This window comes from Hydra vulgaris, chromosome 06 (genome assembly GCF_038396675.1).
Source record: "Hydra vulgaris chromosome 06, alternate assembly HydraT2T_AEP".
Classification (NCBI taxonomy): domain Eukaryota; kingdom Metazoa; phylum Cnidaria; class Hydrozoa; order Anthoathecata; family Hydridae; genus Hydra; species Hydra vulgaris.
The window spans coordinates 55,992,501-56,010,000 of NC_088925.1; the positions used below are offsets into that span (position 1 = coordinate 55,992,501).

At 28.2% G+C, this 17,500-nt stretch overlaps 2 protein-coding genes across 3 annotated transcripts in view; both read left to right on the forward strand.

The window, feature by feature from the left end:
- The first annotated feature begins 2,178 nt into the window (after nt 1–2,178).
- Nucleotides 2,179–4,750, forward strand: LOC136081522 (uncharacterized). The gene is made up of 5 exons (XM_065798845.1): nt 2,179–2,623; nt 2,881–2,979; nt 3,039–3,170; nt 3,276–4,337; nt 4,422–4,750. Exons 1-5 carry the CDS (start codon nt 2,179–2,181, stop codon nt 4,748–4,750), a joined length of 2,067 nt encoding a protein of 688 aa, XP_065654917.1.
- Nucleotides 4,751–10,527: 5,777 nt separating this feature from the next.
- LOC136081085 (uncharacterized) overlaps nt 10,528–17,500 on the forward strand; it is a 92,270-nt gene continuing 85,297 nt past the window's right edge. The window contains exon 1 of one of the 2 annotated variants that reach the window (XM_065798376.1): nt 10,528–10,673. In XM_065798376.1, the coding sequence (XP_065654448.1) occupies nt 10,618–10,673 (56 nt within the window). In that variant the 5' untranslated portion in view covers nt 10,528–10,617. The remainder of the gene's footprint in view (nt 10,674–17,500) is intronic. The other variant, XM_065798377.1, reaches the window with a different exon arrangement.

Sequence of the window (17,500 nt, forward strand, 5' to 3'; positions counted from 1 at the left end):
AAATAAACGAAATAATAGTAAGTTGTTACCTAAGAGTATTAAAAGAATTATTGTTGGAAAGTCGGGGTGTGGTGAAACTACTTTATTACTAAATTTGCTTTTAAGACCTGGATGGTTAGATTATAATAATTTACAAGTTTTTGGAAAATCTCTATTTCAGCCTGAATACAAAATATTAAAAAGATCTTTTGAAGAAAAATTACCAAAAGAAGTTATTCTTAATTTATTTAAGTATTAATTTATTTAAGTTATTGAAGAAGTTTTAAAAACGTTTAATGAGAAAAATAGTAAAGTTGATATGGAGTGTAAACCTTTTGAGACAGCAGATGATGTACCAAATCCTGAAGATCTCGATGCTAGTAATAATAATTTAATGATATTTGATGATTTGCAACTGACAAAGCAAAATAAATGTGAGAAGTATTATATAAGAGGGAGGCATAGTAATGTAGATTGTTTCTATCTTGCACAAAATTATTTTATGTTGCCTAGACAGACTATAAAAAATAATGCAAATTTTATTTGTTTATTTCTACAAGATTCAAAGAATTTAAATCATATTTATAAAGATCATGTATCGAGTGATAAGTCAGAGGATGAGTTTAAAAAGTTATGTAGAACTGCATGGAAGAAAAAGCATGGATTTATTGTAATAGATTTATCTTCTGAAAAAGATGATGGAAAGTATAGAAGTGGGTTTGATAATTCTTATATTACATCTGACTATTTTAAAGATCCTTAAGATCTATAGAAAATTCTTTGATTTTTTAAAGATTCTTGATAAATTAATGTTTTAATATATAAAAAGGCCTTGCATATATGTAAACGGAGGCAGTAGTGAAATAGTAACTAAATTTAGTTATAGTATTGAACTGGATAAAAATAAACAATATGAAATGGCTCTAGTTGGTTTAGAGACATATTATAGTTTTCCAAATATTGATTTTTCAAATAACAATTTTAGATTCAGTCCTGATAATGGGGTGACTTGATTTGATGTTCTACTTCCAGTAGGAGCATATAAGATTGATGATAAGTATATTGAATTATTTTTAATTAAAAACGGTAATGTAATATCAGGAGTTCCAGCTATAACAATTGGAGCTAATAACAATACATTACGTTCAACTTTAAATATTCAGACAGGATATAAAGTAGATTTTACAACTCCAAACTCAATTAGGACTATTTTAGGTTTTAGTTATCGAATATATTCAACAGGTTATTATGAATCTGAAAGTATTGTGAAAATATTAAAAGTGAATACTATACACGTTACATCTAGTATAGTAGAAGATTCATATGTTGATGGAAAAACACAAAAAATTATATATTCATTTTTTCCTAATGTGGTCCTGGATATAAAATTGTTCAAGAACCGATTAATTTAATATATCAACGTGTATGTTAGATTCGATTTCAACATTAGTAAATACAATAGTTGATCAAGATGGAAATCTAATTAATTTAAGAGGTGAAAAAATTTCTATTAGATTTCACATAAGAGAAAAAAAATAATCTTATAATAAAATGACAAATTATACTAATGTTAAAATACATCTTTCAGAAGGACAATTGAAAAAAATTGAAAAAGCAATCAGTGAAAAGACTGGAGTTAGTATTGAATTATCACATTCATATTTTAATGGAGAACATGCATTAGCTGTAACAAATACGCAGATGAAGATGAATACGATGATGAAGATGGTAAAGGAGTAGTGCTAAAATTTAGCAAAAAACAACTCATGTACAATGCTAAAATAAAGAAGGGAGGATTTCTAGGAGCACTTTTACCTTTCTTAGGATCAGCTGGAAGTTTTTTAGCATCAAAAGTAATACCGTCTCTAGCAACAGGACTTCTTACAGGTGTAGGAGCTGCAACTGGGAACAATCTGAATAATAAAATTGCTGGAAATGGTATTAGTAAAAAAAGATTTTATAAAGTTAGAAATGGAGAAGAAGTTATTTCCACTAAAATGGGAGGTGGATTATTTATGAGTCGATGGAAAAGTGGAGGATCATTAGGAGATGGACTATACTTAAGTGCTGGAAATGGTTATTATTAGGACCTAATTCACCATTTGCTAACACACCTTTTTTGAATTTGATTTTGTAAAATAAAAAATTTAAAAAATCAAAGATTTTTCATGAATCTAAAAAAAATCTTGATATATAAAAATGGTATATCATCCTCCGATGCATAAATTTATAAATGAAAGACAAAGAGATTTTTGGTATGAGAGGCCACTTCCAAGTTGTATTATTATTAATTCTAATTATGAATTAGTAGATACTAATTCGCCTTGTACTGTTATAAAAGACTTAAAATCTTATTTTGTATTTAATGAGACTTTTGATAATAAGCAGGAATTAATAGTTGATGGGTCTAAATATAAAATATTTGCACAGGAAGATATTAAATTAGCATTTATGTCACATAAAGTTATATCTTTGCAAATAGGTGTAAAAATTGATGATCCTAGTTTTGTATTAATTTCTTTAGAAAATAGTCTAAAATTAAAAATGCTAAGTTTAGATAACAATATTGTATCAGAATCAGTTGATGATATTGTTGTGATTATTAAAAACAATAATTCAATTGAAGATATAACAATTAAAAAAGGTGATGTATTATGCTATGTTTATTTAGTAAAACAAATAATTTTATTTTGCTTTATAAAATGGAGTATTTAAATAATTCAAATATGAATAAATTATATCCGACTTTACCAAATGAATATACTGAAATACAGCAGATAGATCCTATTGCTTACCGTCTGAATAAGATTAGTGAAATTTAAAAAGAAATAGAAATTGAGAGAGAAAAGAGATTAACATTAAGTAAAAAGTATCATAAGGCAATAAAAGTAATTTCTGCAGTTGATGTAGCGTTAATTGGAAGTACAATGGCACTAGGAACTGTTGGAATTGGTTTTTTAGCCACAATAGTAGCAACTCCAATAGCTATTGCATGTGAAGGTCTTTATCAAAGAATTTAGCAAAAGACCAGTGCAAAAATATCGGAAAATAATATTCAGGGAAACGATTAGATTTTTTACTCAGAAAAGGCGTATATCCATATGATTGGGTTGACTCAGTTGATAAATTTAATGAAACCCAATTACCACCAAAAGAATTATTCTTTTCAAAATTAAACGATGAAGATATAAGTGATGATTATTACTCACATGCATAAAATGTATGGAGAGAGTTTCATTGCAAAACATTTAGAGACTATCATGACTTATACAATGTTTCAGATGTGCTCTTATAAGCTGACGTTTTTGAAAATTTTAGAGACGTTTGCATAAAAAATTATAAGTTAGATCCAGCTTGGTATTATACATCACCAGGATTAGCTTGGGATGCAGCTTTAAAATTAACAAAAGTAAAATTTGAATTGCTAAGTGGTTGTGATATGATACTTATGATAAAGAAAGTTATAAGAGGTAGAATCAGTATGATATCAAATAGATTAGGAGCTTCTAATAATAAGTACATGGATGACGCATATGACAAAAGCAAAGAATCAACATTCATCCAATATCTAAATGCTAATAATCTATATGGATGGGCAATGAGTAAACCACTTTCAACACATGGTTTTAAATGGATGGACGAAAATGAAATAGAAAACTGGAAATCAGTTCCATGCATACTAGAAGTAGATTTAGATTATCCAGAAAGTCTTCACGATGAACATAATGATTACCCACTTGCTCCTGAAAGGGTAAAAGTAAATAAAGTCGAAAAACTATTTCCAAATTTAAATCATAAGAAAAATTATGTTATATATTATAAAAATCTAAAATTGTATGAAAGATTAGGTCTAAAGATCACAAAAATTCATAGAGGAGTCATGTTTGAAGAAAGAGCTCAGTTAAGTCAATACATTGACCTTAATACTAATCTAAGAACTAAAGCAACGAATGATTTTGAAAAAGACTTTTTCAAACTGATGAACAACTCAGTATTTGGAAAAACAATGGAGAACATTGAGAACAGAGTCGATGTTAGATTAATAACTAACAGAGATGAAGCTGTTAAATTAGCATCAAGACCAAACTACGAAAGTAGAACAATATTTGATGAAAATTTAATAGCTATACATATGAAAAGAACAAAATTAATGTACAACAAACCAATTTACTTAGGAATGTGCATTTTAGAATTAAGCAAAACTCTAATGTATGAATTCCATTACGATTACATAAAGAATAAATATGCTGATCGAGCGAAACTATTATTCACAGATACAGATTCATTAGCATATAAAATAAAAACAGAAGATTTTTATGCTGATATTTTTGAAGATATTGAAATTAAATTTGATACAAGTGAGTTCAATCCAAAGCACCTAGCAATTAGTAATGTAGGATTTAAAGTTGATCTTAATAAGAAAGTATTAGGAATGTTCTAAGATGAAGTAGGAGGAGCATTAATTGAAGAATTTGTAGGACTTAGATCTAAATTATATTCCTACAAAGTCCTTGGAAAAGAAAATGAAAAAAAATGTAAAGGAATAAAGAAAAATATTGTTAAAAAGTATATAAGACATAAAGATTATAAACATTGTTTATTAAATAAAGTAGATCAAGTTAGGGAAATGAATGTAATAAGATCCCATTCACATGAAGTATATACTAAAGAAATAAATAAAATTGCATTAAGTGCAGACGATGATAAAAAAGTTATTTTAGAAGACGGAATTCACACTTTAGCATACGGACATTATAAATTAAGACAATAGGCATTAAGACGATAGGCATTAAGACGATAGGCATTAAAGAAACACCACCTCCCTTCACCCAAAGTAATACTAAACAAGATACAAAAAATGACATAAATTTTTTTATTTATTTAAAATGAGAATAAATAAAAAACAAAAAGTAATATTAAAAACTTTGTTATTAGACGATCATAAATTAAAATTAATAAAGATATATACAAATAATATTAAAAAAATTAATCAAAAAATAATAAAAGCTGTAAAACAATATTACAAATACTACGGTGAAGAATGTATTAATAATGTTGATATTTCAATCTATTTCATACAAAACACTGATAAATATGATTCATTTATAAACTTATATAATATTATAGAAGTGTACATATAAATCTAAAGAATCTAACAATTAATCATTAAGAGCCATTTTCTGAGAAAACCAGGCAATGCTCAAAAGTGATATCTTTCAATCATTCTCAATTTTATATATTGCGTTGTTTGTAATATTAAAAAGAAGCCTGTAAATTTTTTTTTTTTAATATTTCTAGTTCCTGAGTTATGGTCGGTCAAACTTTTGCCCTTTTAATACTTGGAAAGTCACTTTTGGGGTTTTACGATTTTTAAACTAAGATTAAAAGCAATAAGACCACTGCACCCTAAGTTTCTTTTCATATTATGGAAGTATAGGTAGAACTTTCAAAAAAAAAATCAAAAAACCTGCGGACAACTCTTCCTTTGTCTAAAAATCATAATCTGAAATCACACATTTTTGAATTTGGGGCCTACTTTAAATGCATTTATCTCGGAGCATAAAAAGTGCCCGCAACTCATCTTATTCTTTTTTAAAAGAGTATCTCATTGTTATTTGAATGGTCTAAAGAAACTGAGAGGATATAGTTTACAAAAAGGCTTATGAGTCATCAAAGTGTCAAAAAATGTTTTAATTAGCGTTCAAATATCAGCCATTTTGGGAAATGGGAAAGGTCCCAAGATTGAATTTATAAATTTTCTATTTCTCCTAATTACAATTTTTTTAATGCAAAAAAAAAACTTAGGGGGTAATATTACATTGTTGAAATAACTTTACGTCAAAATGATGCTAAATCTGTTTTGTTTGTTTTTTTCATTTATACGATTGTAGACTTGAAAAAAATTTTTTTCCAGTAAACATTTTTAACTTGATGTTTATTGAACATTTACTTCTGAATTATTCATAACCGAGAATGAGCATTTTATGCTAAAAGCAATTAAAAAAAAAACAACACTTAGTTGCAAAAAGTATGTCAGAGCAAGAGGTTGTTGTTGAAAATGTTTGCAAAGTTAATGATGTCAAGTGTGGACCATATCCTCGTTTCAATGAAAAAAGGTTATTCAAGATACAAGATCTGACTTTGGAAAAGTCTCTTATAAAAAACGGAGGGTGCATATCACTTTCTGATAACGACTATATATGTCCTTACCATAGATTTAACTTTGGTAAGAATTTGTTTACAACCGTATTTCAACAACAACAAAATTTAATTACTAAACCTTTAAAATAAATATTTCAAATTTTGATTTTTGTTAAAATTCAAGGTATTGGCTGGGTTCCTCCAAAAAGATGCTGTCATCCAATGCATGAACTAAGTGTTGGTAAAATCACCAGCTGTAAGAAGTGTTTCAATAAATATGTCAACAAATGTTTCAAAACATTACAACAAAAATGTTCCTGTAGGTTCCGTATTTTGTCACAATCACCTTAAGTCAGAGCGCATTCTTATTCAAACTAAAACAAGTACTAACACTAACGAAGAGTTAGTTGAGGACACAACTGATTTTGATTTTGAGCCCAAAGAAATTTTACAAGGTGCTATATCTACTGGTAACAACCTATCAGAAGCACTCCACATCAGCCCTTTTCAGTTTCAGATAAAGAATAAAATGATAGCTGAAAATTTGAAAGAGCCAAGGTACAGCTTGCAAAGAGATTCGCTGAAGCTGTTACCCCAGATCAGAGTGAAGACTTTATCTCAATTGTTTTAAATAGATCTTTGGAAACTTCAGACAATGATGCAGTACCTGATGATCTAAAAAAATTTGTTAAAATTTATAAAGAAAGTGACTCTATGGGTAAACATTTTGCTCTGTGTTTAATTGAACATGAAAAATTTACTAAGAAGTTACTTATGAAAGTTTTTGGGTACTCCAAATACAAGATAGACCAGGCACGAAAAATAAAGAATGCTAACTTAGGTATAACTATTCCTGTCGAAAAAGAAATTACGCGAAATCGACTAGACCAGAAAAAAGCTGAACATTTTCTCGATTTCATATTTAACAGCAACCTTCTTCAAGATGTTGCATATGGAGTCACAAAAATTAAATTTGACTCAAATGACGTATATAAAATATCTCGTGCAGTTTTGACAGCTAAAATGAGTCATACAATTGCATTTTATAATGAAGTTTGAAGAAGTGAGAACTACTCTCCATTATCGGAAAGCAGTTTGTGACGAATACTTCATGTTGTTAAACCATCTCAACGAAAATATTTAGTGGGACTGGATGATATTACTGCTGCAGCTATGAATGGTTTCTCTATGTTGCAATATTTATTTTTGAAGTACCAGAATAGAGAGTTGTGTAGTTTATTTGAACGCAGCAAATGATATTACAAAACTAAGTTTAACTGCAGTGCGACCTACCCTAAATCTCCTACTGCCCAATATTTGCTTTGAGTAATTTAACCAACAAAAAAATATGAAGGAAAAGTTTCGCAAAGATAGATCACTAAATTTGTTTCACTTTTGCTCTGAGTAAACTTGTAGTGGATCATTCCATACATCACAAGAACTAGAAGAACACATGATGTCGGGAAGACACATTATCAGCACTTCATTTCAGGAATGGATAACGTGAGACAGAGTTTCATAATGAAGATGCAAGTTCAGTAAAACTTACATAGTTATAAACCAAACTCACAACAGGAGGTATTTGAAGAAGAATGTTCTGACATTAGCAAATATGTTAAAGGTTGGGCTTTACCTACACGCAGTACCTTCCGGTATAGTATGAGACAAAAAGATATATTATATAAACTCTTTATGGAAGGTGAAGTATCTGGAAAAAAGTTTAGCCCCGAGCAGGTGCACCTTTTGATAAGAAAAGAGGTTCAAGTTTCAGAATTCGTAAAACTCAGCAAATAAGATCACTATTTTCACGTTGGAGTAGGCTAAAAAAAGACAAAAGATTAAATGAACCAATAGATGTTGGTAATACTAATGCGGATAACGAAGAAGAAGAAGAAGAGACAGCAGATCAAGGTAATAATTTTTATGTCTACTCTCATTAATATATATTTTAATATTATTTTGTAATTATAAATATTTGTACAAGTGTTTGTATAAATATTTATATTTTTCTTTTTGTAAATCAAGGAGAACTAGCAAATGAAGAATTTGAAAAGGAATTTATAAGCATTGCCATTGATTTATCTGGTGCATGGCATGAAAACGATTGGATTGTTGTTATTTATATGGGCAATTGGTATACTGGGATTATAAATGAGGTACTTCTTTTTTATTCAATTTTTAAAAAAAATGTTTTTCATTTAAGTAAAAACATTTTTTTAAGCATTATTTGATCATATTGAATGTGTCACTAAGTTTAAACGAAGTTTTACTTTTGTCAAATGAGAATCAGATTTTTCAAACTATTTTTCAAATTAGAAAAATCATTACTCATATTAGGTTCTCAGTGATGGTTACATGATGAGCTGTATGAAGTATGCTTCTGCAATCAAGAAACTTTTTAAATGGCTAGCTTTTCATGATGTTATAAAGTACAAAGACAATGAAATCATTTGTGGAATTCTTCTACCTTTAGCTTATGGATGATCAATTTGAAAAAGCCCAAAAGGCATTTCAAGCAACAATGCATTAAAATCAAAGATATAGGATATGTAAAACTGATTTATGACGCAAACAATGACAAAATAAGATAAGGACATCATATAATATATTGATTAATTCTGCTGCTACATTCGGGTTTTTTTTTTTAATATATAAAAAATTTAACTTTTTGTGGTGGAGTTATTTTAGCAATGAAATATTACCCCCTAAGTTTTTTTTTCGCATTAAAAAAATTGTAATATTGAGTAATATAAAATCTGTATCTTCAATCTTAGGGCCTTTCTCATTTCCCATAATGGCTGATATTTGAACGCTAATTAAAACATTTTTTGACACTTTGATGACTCATAAGTTTTTTTGTAAACAATATCCTCTCAGTTTCTTTAGACCATTCAAATAACAATGAGATACTCTTTAAAAAAAGAGTAAGATAAGTCGCGGGCACTTTTTACGCTCCGAGATAAATGCATTTAAAGTAGACCCCAAATTCAAAAATGTGTAACTTCAGCTTATGATTTTTAGACAAAGGAAGGGTTGTCCTCAGGTTTTTTGATTTTTTTTTTGAAAGTTCTACCTATACTTCCATAATATGAAAAGAAACTTAGGGTGCAGTGGTCTCATTGCTTTTAATCTTAGTTTAAAAATCGTAAAACCCCAAAAGTGACTTTCCAAGTATTAAAAGGGCAAAAGTTTGACCGACCATAACTTAGGAACTAGAAATATTTAACAAAAAAAAAGTTTACAGGCTTCTTTTTCATATTAGCATTACTGTATATAAAATTGAGCACGATTAAAGGATATCACTTTTGAGCCGACAGTACTTTTGCCTGATTTTATCAGAAAATGGCTCTTAATATATATAATAAAAAGTTTATTATATATAAAATGGACAAGTTTATTAATGTTGAAGGATTAGTCTTACCAAATGAACCTCTAACTAATTTTCGATTGATAGAAGCCGCAAAAAAACTAAAAATAAAAAATTTTAGAGGTGTATTTGTTAGAGATCAATTACCAAATAGAACAATAAAAAAGAATGTGGAATATTAAATACAGGAGATTCAAGTACTAATGGATTTCATTGGATTTGTTGGTATAAAGACGATAAAGTAAAGTACACTTTTGACTCTTATAGCCAACCTCCACCATCTGAACTTGTTGAATACTTAAGCTAATAACACATTTATTAGAAGAGATGGACTAAATAGTATGACTGATAAACTTGATATGAATGGTAATACAATAGAAAATGTGCCAGCTCCTATACTAAGGATTCATCGCTGTATTCTTTATCATAAAACTGTTCATCGATTATCAATTTCCTTGTAAATTCTTTTAAATCGGATTTCACTGAAAATAAGTTACCTTTGGTTGTGGAAGTAAACTTAGGACCTTTGAGTAACAGAGATAATTGCAACATTGATAACTTTATTTTTGATAAATTTGTAAATTTAGGAGTTATTTTTTCATTTTTACTGCTCGTTGGGGTCCTTGTGGTTTTTTGATGGTAAATTATTATCAGATAGAGATGAATCATTATTTAGAAAAGTGCTTGTTTGTTGTATGTTGCAATAACTGACTGGTAATGTTTGTCATCATTTAAGCTTATTTGGTGTTGTTGAATTTTTGTTCTAATTTGTAATTTTGTTTCTCCTACATATATATATATATATTTTTTTTAAACACATAGCAAGTTATGCTCTGAAAAAATAAATTGGGAGAAAATTAAAACTCTTAAAGTTGAAATAAAAAAATTCGACCGTAAAGTACGAGAAACACTCGAAATACAGAGGCATCAATATTTCCTATCGAATGGCGAAATAAATCTCGATAATGGGCAAGAATATAAAAAATGCAGTCAAAACTAAATTTTGGACTGCATTTTTTATATTCATGCGTAACAAAAAAAGAAGCTATTCAACTGCTGACGTCATTTTAAAATTTTTTTAATAAACTGTTTTTTAACATTCAAAAAATTTTGTAATATTTTACGAGCTGATGATGCTGGTGTCCATAACCCAGTGGAAATTTCTCAAAATAAATTATTATTTGGAGTAAGAAAATTCGCATTATTTTATGTTTTCTTATTAATATACATATATATAATATAATATATATATATATATATATATATATATATATATATATATATATATATATATATATATAATATATATATATATATATATGTATATATATATATATATATATATATATATATATATATATATATATATATATGTATATATATATGTATATATATATATATGTATATATATATGTATATATATATGTATATATATATATATGTATATATATATAAATGTTTACATATATATATATATATATATATATATATATATAGATATATATATATATATAAATATATATTTATATATATATGAATATATATATTTATCAATAAATAAGTATATAAATAAATATATATATATATATATATATATATATACTATATATATATATATATATATACATTTACATACATATATATATATGTATATATATATATATATATATATATATATATATATATATATATATATATATATATATATATATGTATATATATGAATATATATATATAAATATATATTTGTATATATATATATATATATATATATACACATATATATAATTAAATATACATACGTATATATAATTAAATATACATATATATATATATGTATATATAATATATTATATATATATATATATATATATATATATATATATATATATATATATATATATATATATATATCTATATATATATATATATATATATATATATATATATATTAGGTATGTTACATGAAATTTTTTAATTGATCAAATATTAGATGGTTATATATCTTTGGAAAGAGCTTTCTTACAGTATTTTAAAAGTGAAAAAATTTTCAAAATCAAACGATTTGACAAAAAGTTATAACGTTTTAAACCCCGATTTTTTGATATATGGATTTGTTGAAGAAACTGTGGTCAAAAAAATACTTTTCTTAACTAAAATTAGTATAAATTTGTCAAATAATTTTTAAACGCCTATAACTTGGTATCAAAAGATAGGTATAAAAGTGGGCTACAAATTCATGTTGGTTCCTAGCCACCGGGTGTATATGGGAGGCTAGAGGGGTACCAAACCAACTCCTACACCGCCAATAAATGCAAATTTAATTTACAAAAAAGTTTTTTTGATAAAATAGTTGATTTTCATATTATTTTTTATAAGTAGTTATTATTTACTTCCAGACCATTGCCAAATATAAGACTTATGGTGGGTGTAAGGGTGTCAGTGGGTGTAAAGGTGTTAATATATTTTTTATTAAAACTTTTTTCTTTGTTAAAAAAAAAAATTAGTATTAAATGCAAAAACTTTATTTTACTACTACTAGCGATACACATATTGATTCAGTGAAATAGGGGCGTGTGCCACCACGTCCCTCCAACTTTAAAAAAGAATCAAATTTTTATATGCAACTTAGAAAAAGATTTATATTACTTTTATTTAAAATAAAATAAAACAACATTAGCAAAATTATAAGATGCAGCAGAGGATCCATTCTTTCTGTAAAAAGAGCTTTTCCCTACCTAAATATAATATTTTTAAACTAAATTATTTTGAACTAAACCAATTAATAAATTTTGTCTTGGCTTTTAGTAAATGATTAAAATTTTAAATTCTATCAATAAAAAAATCAATCAATGAAACAAAATAATAATCATTTTTAACGATAGACACGACGAGAACGTAAGCCAGATAAGTCTATCAAAAAAATTGCAAGTCACACTTGCGGTATTTTTTTGCAAGTCACAACACTTGCTGTACTTTTTTTGCAAGTCACAACACTTGTTGTACTTTTTTGCAAGATACAACACTTGCTGTACTTTTTTGCAAGTCACACCACTTGCTGTACTCTTTTGCAAGTCACAACACTTGCTGTACTTTTTTGCAAGTCACAACACTTGCTGTACTTTTTTACAAGTCACAACACTTGCTGTACTTTTTTTGCAAGTCACAACACTTGCTGTAATTTTTTTGCAAGTCACAACACTTGCTGTACTTTTCTTGCAAGTCACACCACTTGCTGTACTTTTTTGCAAGTCACAAAATTTGCTGTACTTTTTTGCAAGTCACAACACTTGCTGTACTTTTTTGCAAGTCACACCACTTGCTGTATTTTTTGCAAGTCACAACACTTGCTGTACTTTTTTTGCAAGTCACAACACTTGCTGTACTCTTTTGCAAGTCACAACACTTGCTGTACTTTTTTTTGCAAGTCACAACACTTGCTGTACTTTTTTTGCAAGTCACACCACTTGCTGTACTCTTTTGCAAATCACAACATTTGCTGTACTTTTTTTTGCAAGTCACAACACTTGCTGTACTTTTTTGCAAGTCGCAACACTTGCTGTACTTTTCTGCAAGTCACAACACTTGCTGTACTTTTTTTGCAAGTCACAACACTTGCTGTACTCTTTTGCAAGTCACAACACTTGCTGTACTTTTTTTTGCAAGTCACAACACTTGCTGTACTTTTTTTGCAAGTCACACCACTTGCTGTACTCTTTTGCAAATCACAACATTTGCTGTACTTTTTTTGCAAGTCACACCACTTGCTGTACTTTTTTGCAAGTCACAACACTTGCTGTACTTTTCTGCAAGTCACAACATTTGCTGTACTTTTTTGCAAGTCACAACACTTGCTGTACTTTTTTGCAAGTCACACCACTTGCTGTATTTTTTGCAAGTCACAACACTTGCTGTACTTTTTTTGCAAGTCACAACACTTGCTGTACTCTTTTGCAAGTCACAACACTTGCTGTACTTTTTTGCAAGTCACAACACTTGCTGTACTTTTTTGCAAGTCGCAAATCTTGCTGTACTTTTCTTGCATGTCACAACACTTGCTGTACTTTTTTACAAGTCACAATATTTGCTGTACTTTTTTACAAGTCACAACACTTTCTGTACTTTTTTTTGCAAATCACAACACTTGCTGTACTTTTCTGCAAGTCACAACACTTGCTGTACTTTTCTTGCATGTCACAACACTTGCTGTACTTTTTTACAAGTCACAACACTTGCTGTACTTTTTTGCAAGTCACAACATTTGCTGTACTTTTTTTGCAAGTCAACACTTGCTGTACTTTTTTGCAGTACTTGCTGTATTTTTGCAAGTCACACCACTTGCTGTAATTAATATATACATATACTGATAATAACTTTTATATATAGATTTATAATACTTAAATCACATAAGTAATATTATTATTGGCTTCTACTATTACATAAATAACATTAAACCACATAATAACACAGCAAAATTATGAAAAAATCAACTCTCCTGCAATAACAGCAAGCTGGATCTTATTTATGAGATGGTCAACAGCTTCTGAATCAGATTCATCATTTTCCAGTAAGAAATGGTATAAATTCTGTCTTCTTTTCTCTTATTCACTTTTTCTACTCGCCCATCATACATGACAGATTTGTTATTATCTGTTTCAAACCACTCATGATAGAATTCTCTCCCAACAATTCTTTCATACATTACATCATAAAGTCGTCTAGTTGTTTAATCGATAAATGCTTATATAAATTTTTTATATCATTAAAAGATAGAACACGCAGCTCTCGCTCGAGCTTTCTTTTTTCTTTTTCATACATTTTTTGTCTTTTGCATGTCCGTCATTTTAAAATCTCTGCTCATAATGCAGTGTGTTTCAGTCGTTTGTTTATTCTTTTTTTACGAGCTGCTTGCATTGACCACTTAACTATATTTTTCCTAGATATTTGGTCAAGACTATCCAGGTAATCTATAGTTCTATTCTTTTTTGATCTTATTTTGCAAGATATATAACAAACTGTTATATATCTTGCAAATAATTTTGGAGATATATAACAGTATATTTAGAGATCTTCCTTTAGCTTCACTAAACATTACCATTTTCTCTTTACTATCTATGCTGTGAAGCCTTGCACTAGCTGTCTCCTCCTTAAGTTTCTCTGTAATAGAAAGTGAGAAATATCGCTCATATTGACGGTTCAAAACATCTTCCACCGCAATAAGACAAGCCAAAATTATGTTGATAACCTACTCATCGATGGAACATAAATTTGTGATAGGTTCTAAAACATTTGATTTTAGGGGATTTTCGAAAAAATCTTTTTTACTGTTTATCAGTGCACCTGGATTAGATTTGCAATTTTAATTGTTTGCAAAACATTTTTAACTACTTGGATACCTGCAATATGATCAAAACTTGCTTTTTCAGCTAATACATTAAATTTTTTAATCTAGGGTCCAGTAGGAAGTTTTCTAAATATTGCTAGCACACAAATTTGTTTTTATGGCAGTTGCATTACAAAACGCTGATCGCAGAACTGTTTGTAAAGTGCCACACTTTACTGCTCCAATGGTAAGAAAATGCTTAAAAGCATTGTAGTGTTTCATAAAGATGAAACAATTACGGAGGAGTATATGAAGACAATTGCCACGATATCTTGGAGTTGTAACTCGTGGCAATTTGTTATTGTCTAAAAAATTTACGAATCCTGCCGGATCACCTTTGCCATCTTTAAATCTCATTTTGTTCATTGCCAAAACAATTTTAACTGTCATACAGTCGTGTCCAAATAATAGGCAACTTTCCTTTCCCAAAGGCTGTAATGTTGAACAACATGAAATAGCTATTGTATCAATCGGGTGCAAATGGCAGTTCAGGTCATTTAAATTCTTACCCCATGTTGCACAAACTTTGGAATGGTAAGATGATTTGGTGCAACTATGTCTGTCATTGTGTTTGATATACTTGAAATAATAGACTTACGACATTCGTAGAAAGAAAGTGAGAAATAATCTGAATAAACTAAAGCCATATGATCCACTGCATTACATATGTGATTTTGGTAATCTTCAGATGTACCTCCAGGTAATTGGTCAAAGGCAATGACTTGACATTTGTTCTTTGAAGTCAAGTGGATGCTGTTGCGATGGACGCCCTCTTGCGTTGTTGCATCAAACCCTAGAGTTAAAATATTATTATTGAAAGCTCGTTCTGCTGCTTGCAATTTAGATATACTGCCTAGTTCACGAGCTATTTGCTCAACTGTAATACGCTGAGGAATATGTAAAAATTTAACACCAAAATATTGTGCAATTTTCTGCAATAAGAATGGAATGTTACATGTTCGACATTAGACAACAACATTGTGTAAATTATCATTCTTGTTTGTAATGCATGAGCCTTATTATCTTCTGGTGTATCTGAAAGTGAAAGTGCAATATTGTCCTCCTCCATCTGGATCATATCATTTTCTAATCTAGATAACGCCATTTTGTTTTCCCTTATGACATTATTATGTTTGAGATTCATTTGTCTTAACTTTTCTTTTTCTTTAACTTTTTTTGCCTTTCTTGTAATTATTAGGTTGCAAATACGTCTACTGTAATAATATGTTTGTAGCTTTTGTTTCAAGTCTCTAACTTCTGCTCTTAAAGCTTTTATATTATCTTCTTTTTTTTTAACACTTTGCTGTAAAACTTTCAATTGATATGGCGTGCTCTTTATTTTAGCTTTTAATGAAGCTACCTTATTTTGGTATTCTTTAGAAGAGCTAGCTAACTTTGAAGACAAATGAGACGACCTATTCTTTAACTTTATTTTTTTTGAGTTAATTTTTCTATTGAACTGTGCCTACTTTGTAAATTTATAATTTGACCTTGTGAACATAAAGATTCACTATTTATTAAAGATTACATAGTAATGTTTTCCAATGATGACACTACTGAAGAAGTTGATACAAGGTTTATGCTATTAGAGTTAGCTTGCAATGAATTGGTCAATAGTGGATTTTGGAATGCATAGGTCTCATTGCAAAATGTAATAAAATGTTAAGAGTCTCTTTTAAAGTTGTAAACCCATTTCATTTCTTTATTAACATGAGTCTGAATATCATTTTTGCTAATGCTGAAACCAAAATACTCTTTGACTTGTTTCACAGTTTTAATAAACAACTCACTGTTTAAAGTAAAACAAAAAAGTGTATGCCCTACCCTACACTGATTGTTTGTTTCGCAAGGTAACGCAAAGTTAGAAAACAAAAACCTTTTAAGCTTGCCACAAAAAATATGTAAATTTCTTTTTGGGCCTATATTATCTTTAAATTTATACCAACTCAGTCTATTGGGTAAATACTATGCAATAGGAGAAATACTATAATAAGAAAATATAAATGAATAAAAAAAATGTGCAAACAATAGCATAAATACCTTCTACAACCAATGCTAAGTACAATGCTAATGTTTTCAATTTCAGTAAAACCAATTTTAATCTTATTAAATGCATATTAAAAAAAAGGTAAACAAAAATTGGTTAAAGAACTATTTAAAATTGCAAATTAGCTGTTTTAATTGAAAGTGATTAATTAATAGCAAATTATAAAAGAAAAGAAAATATATAATAATTTTTTTTTTTTTTTAAAATGCAATTATGAAGAAATAAATCAAATAAACTTTTCAAGTTTAATTAAATGAAACCAAAGTCTTAACTGAATAATAGACAAGCATTGTAATTTTTATTGATCATTTTAACAGTGCCTTCTGTCATATTTCTGTAGTAATATTAACTTTTATTATGTTGAAAAAACTATATGCTAATAATAAAGTTTATTATACTTCTTTATTAATTTTAAGAACTTTATCTACAGTTGAACTGTAATTAAAAATATCAGAGTTTTATAATTGTATTGTCTTAATACTTAGCATAAAAACTTATAAAAATTGAAACTAGCTAAATCATTTATTTAAATCGTACTTAATATGATTCAAATAAATTACCATTCAACAAAAAGTAGTGGTAA

Bases quoted from the DNA above. Each gene is read 5' to 3' on its own strand.
- LOC136081522 (XM_065798845.1), top strand. From the start codon at position 2,179: ATGGTATATCATCCTCCGATGCATAAATTTATAAATGAAAGACAAAGA. The intron at 2,980-3,038 runs GTCTTTATCAAA...AATAATATTCAG, and splicing joins AATAGCTATTGCATGTGAAG to GGAAACGATTAGATTTTTTA. The intron at 3,171-3,275 runs GTGATGATTATT...TGCTCTTATAAG, and splicing joins ATTAAACGATGAAGATATAA to CTGACGTTTTTGAAAATTTT.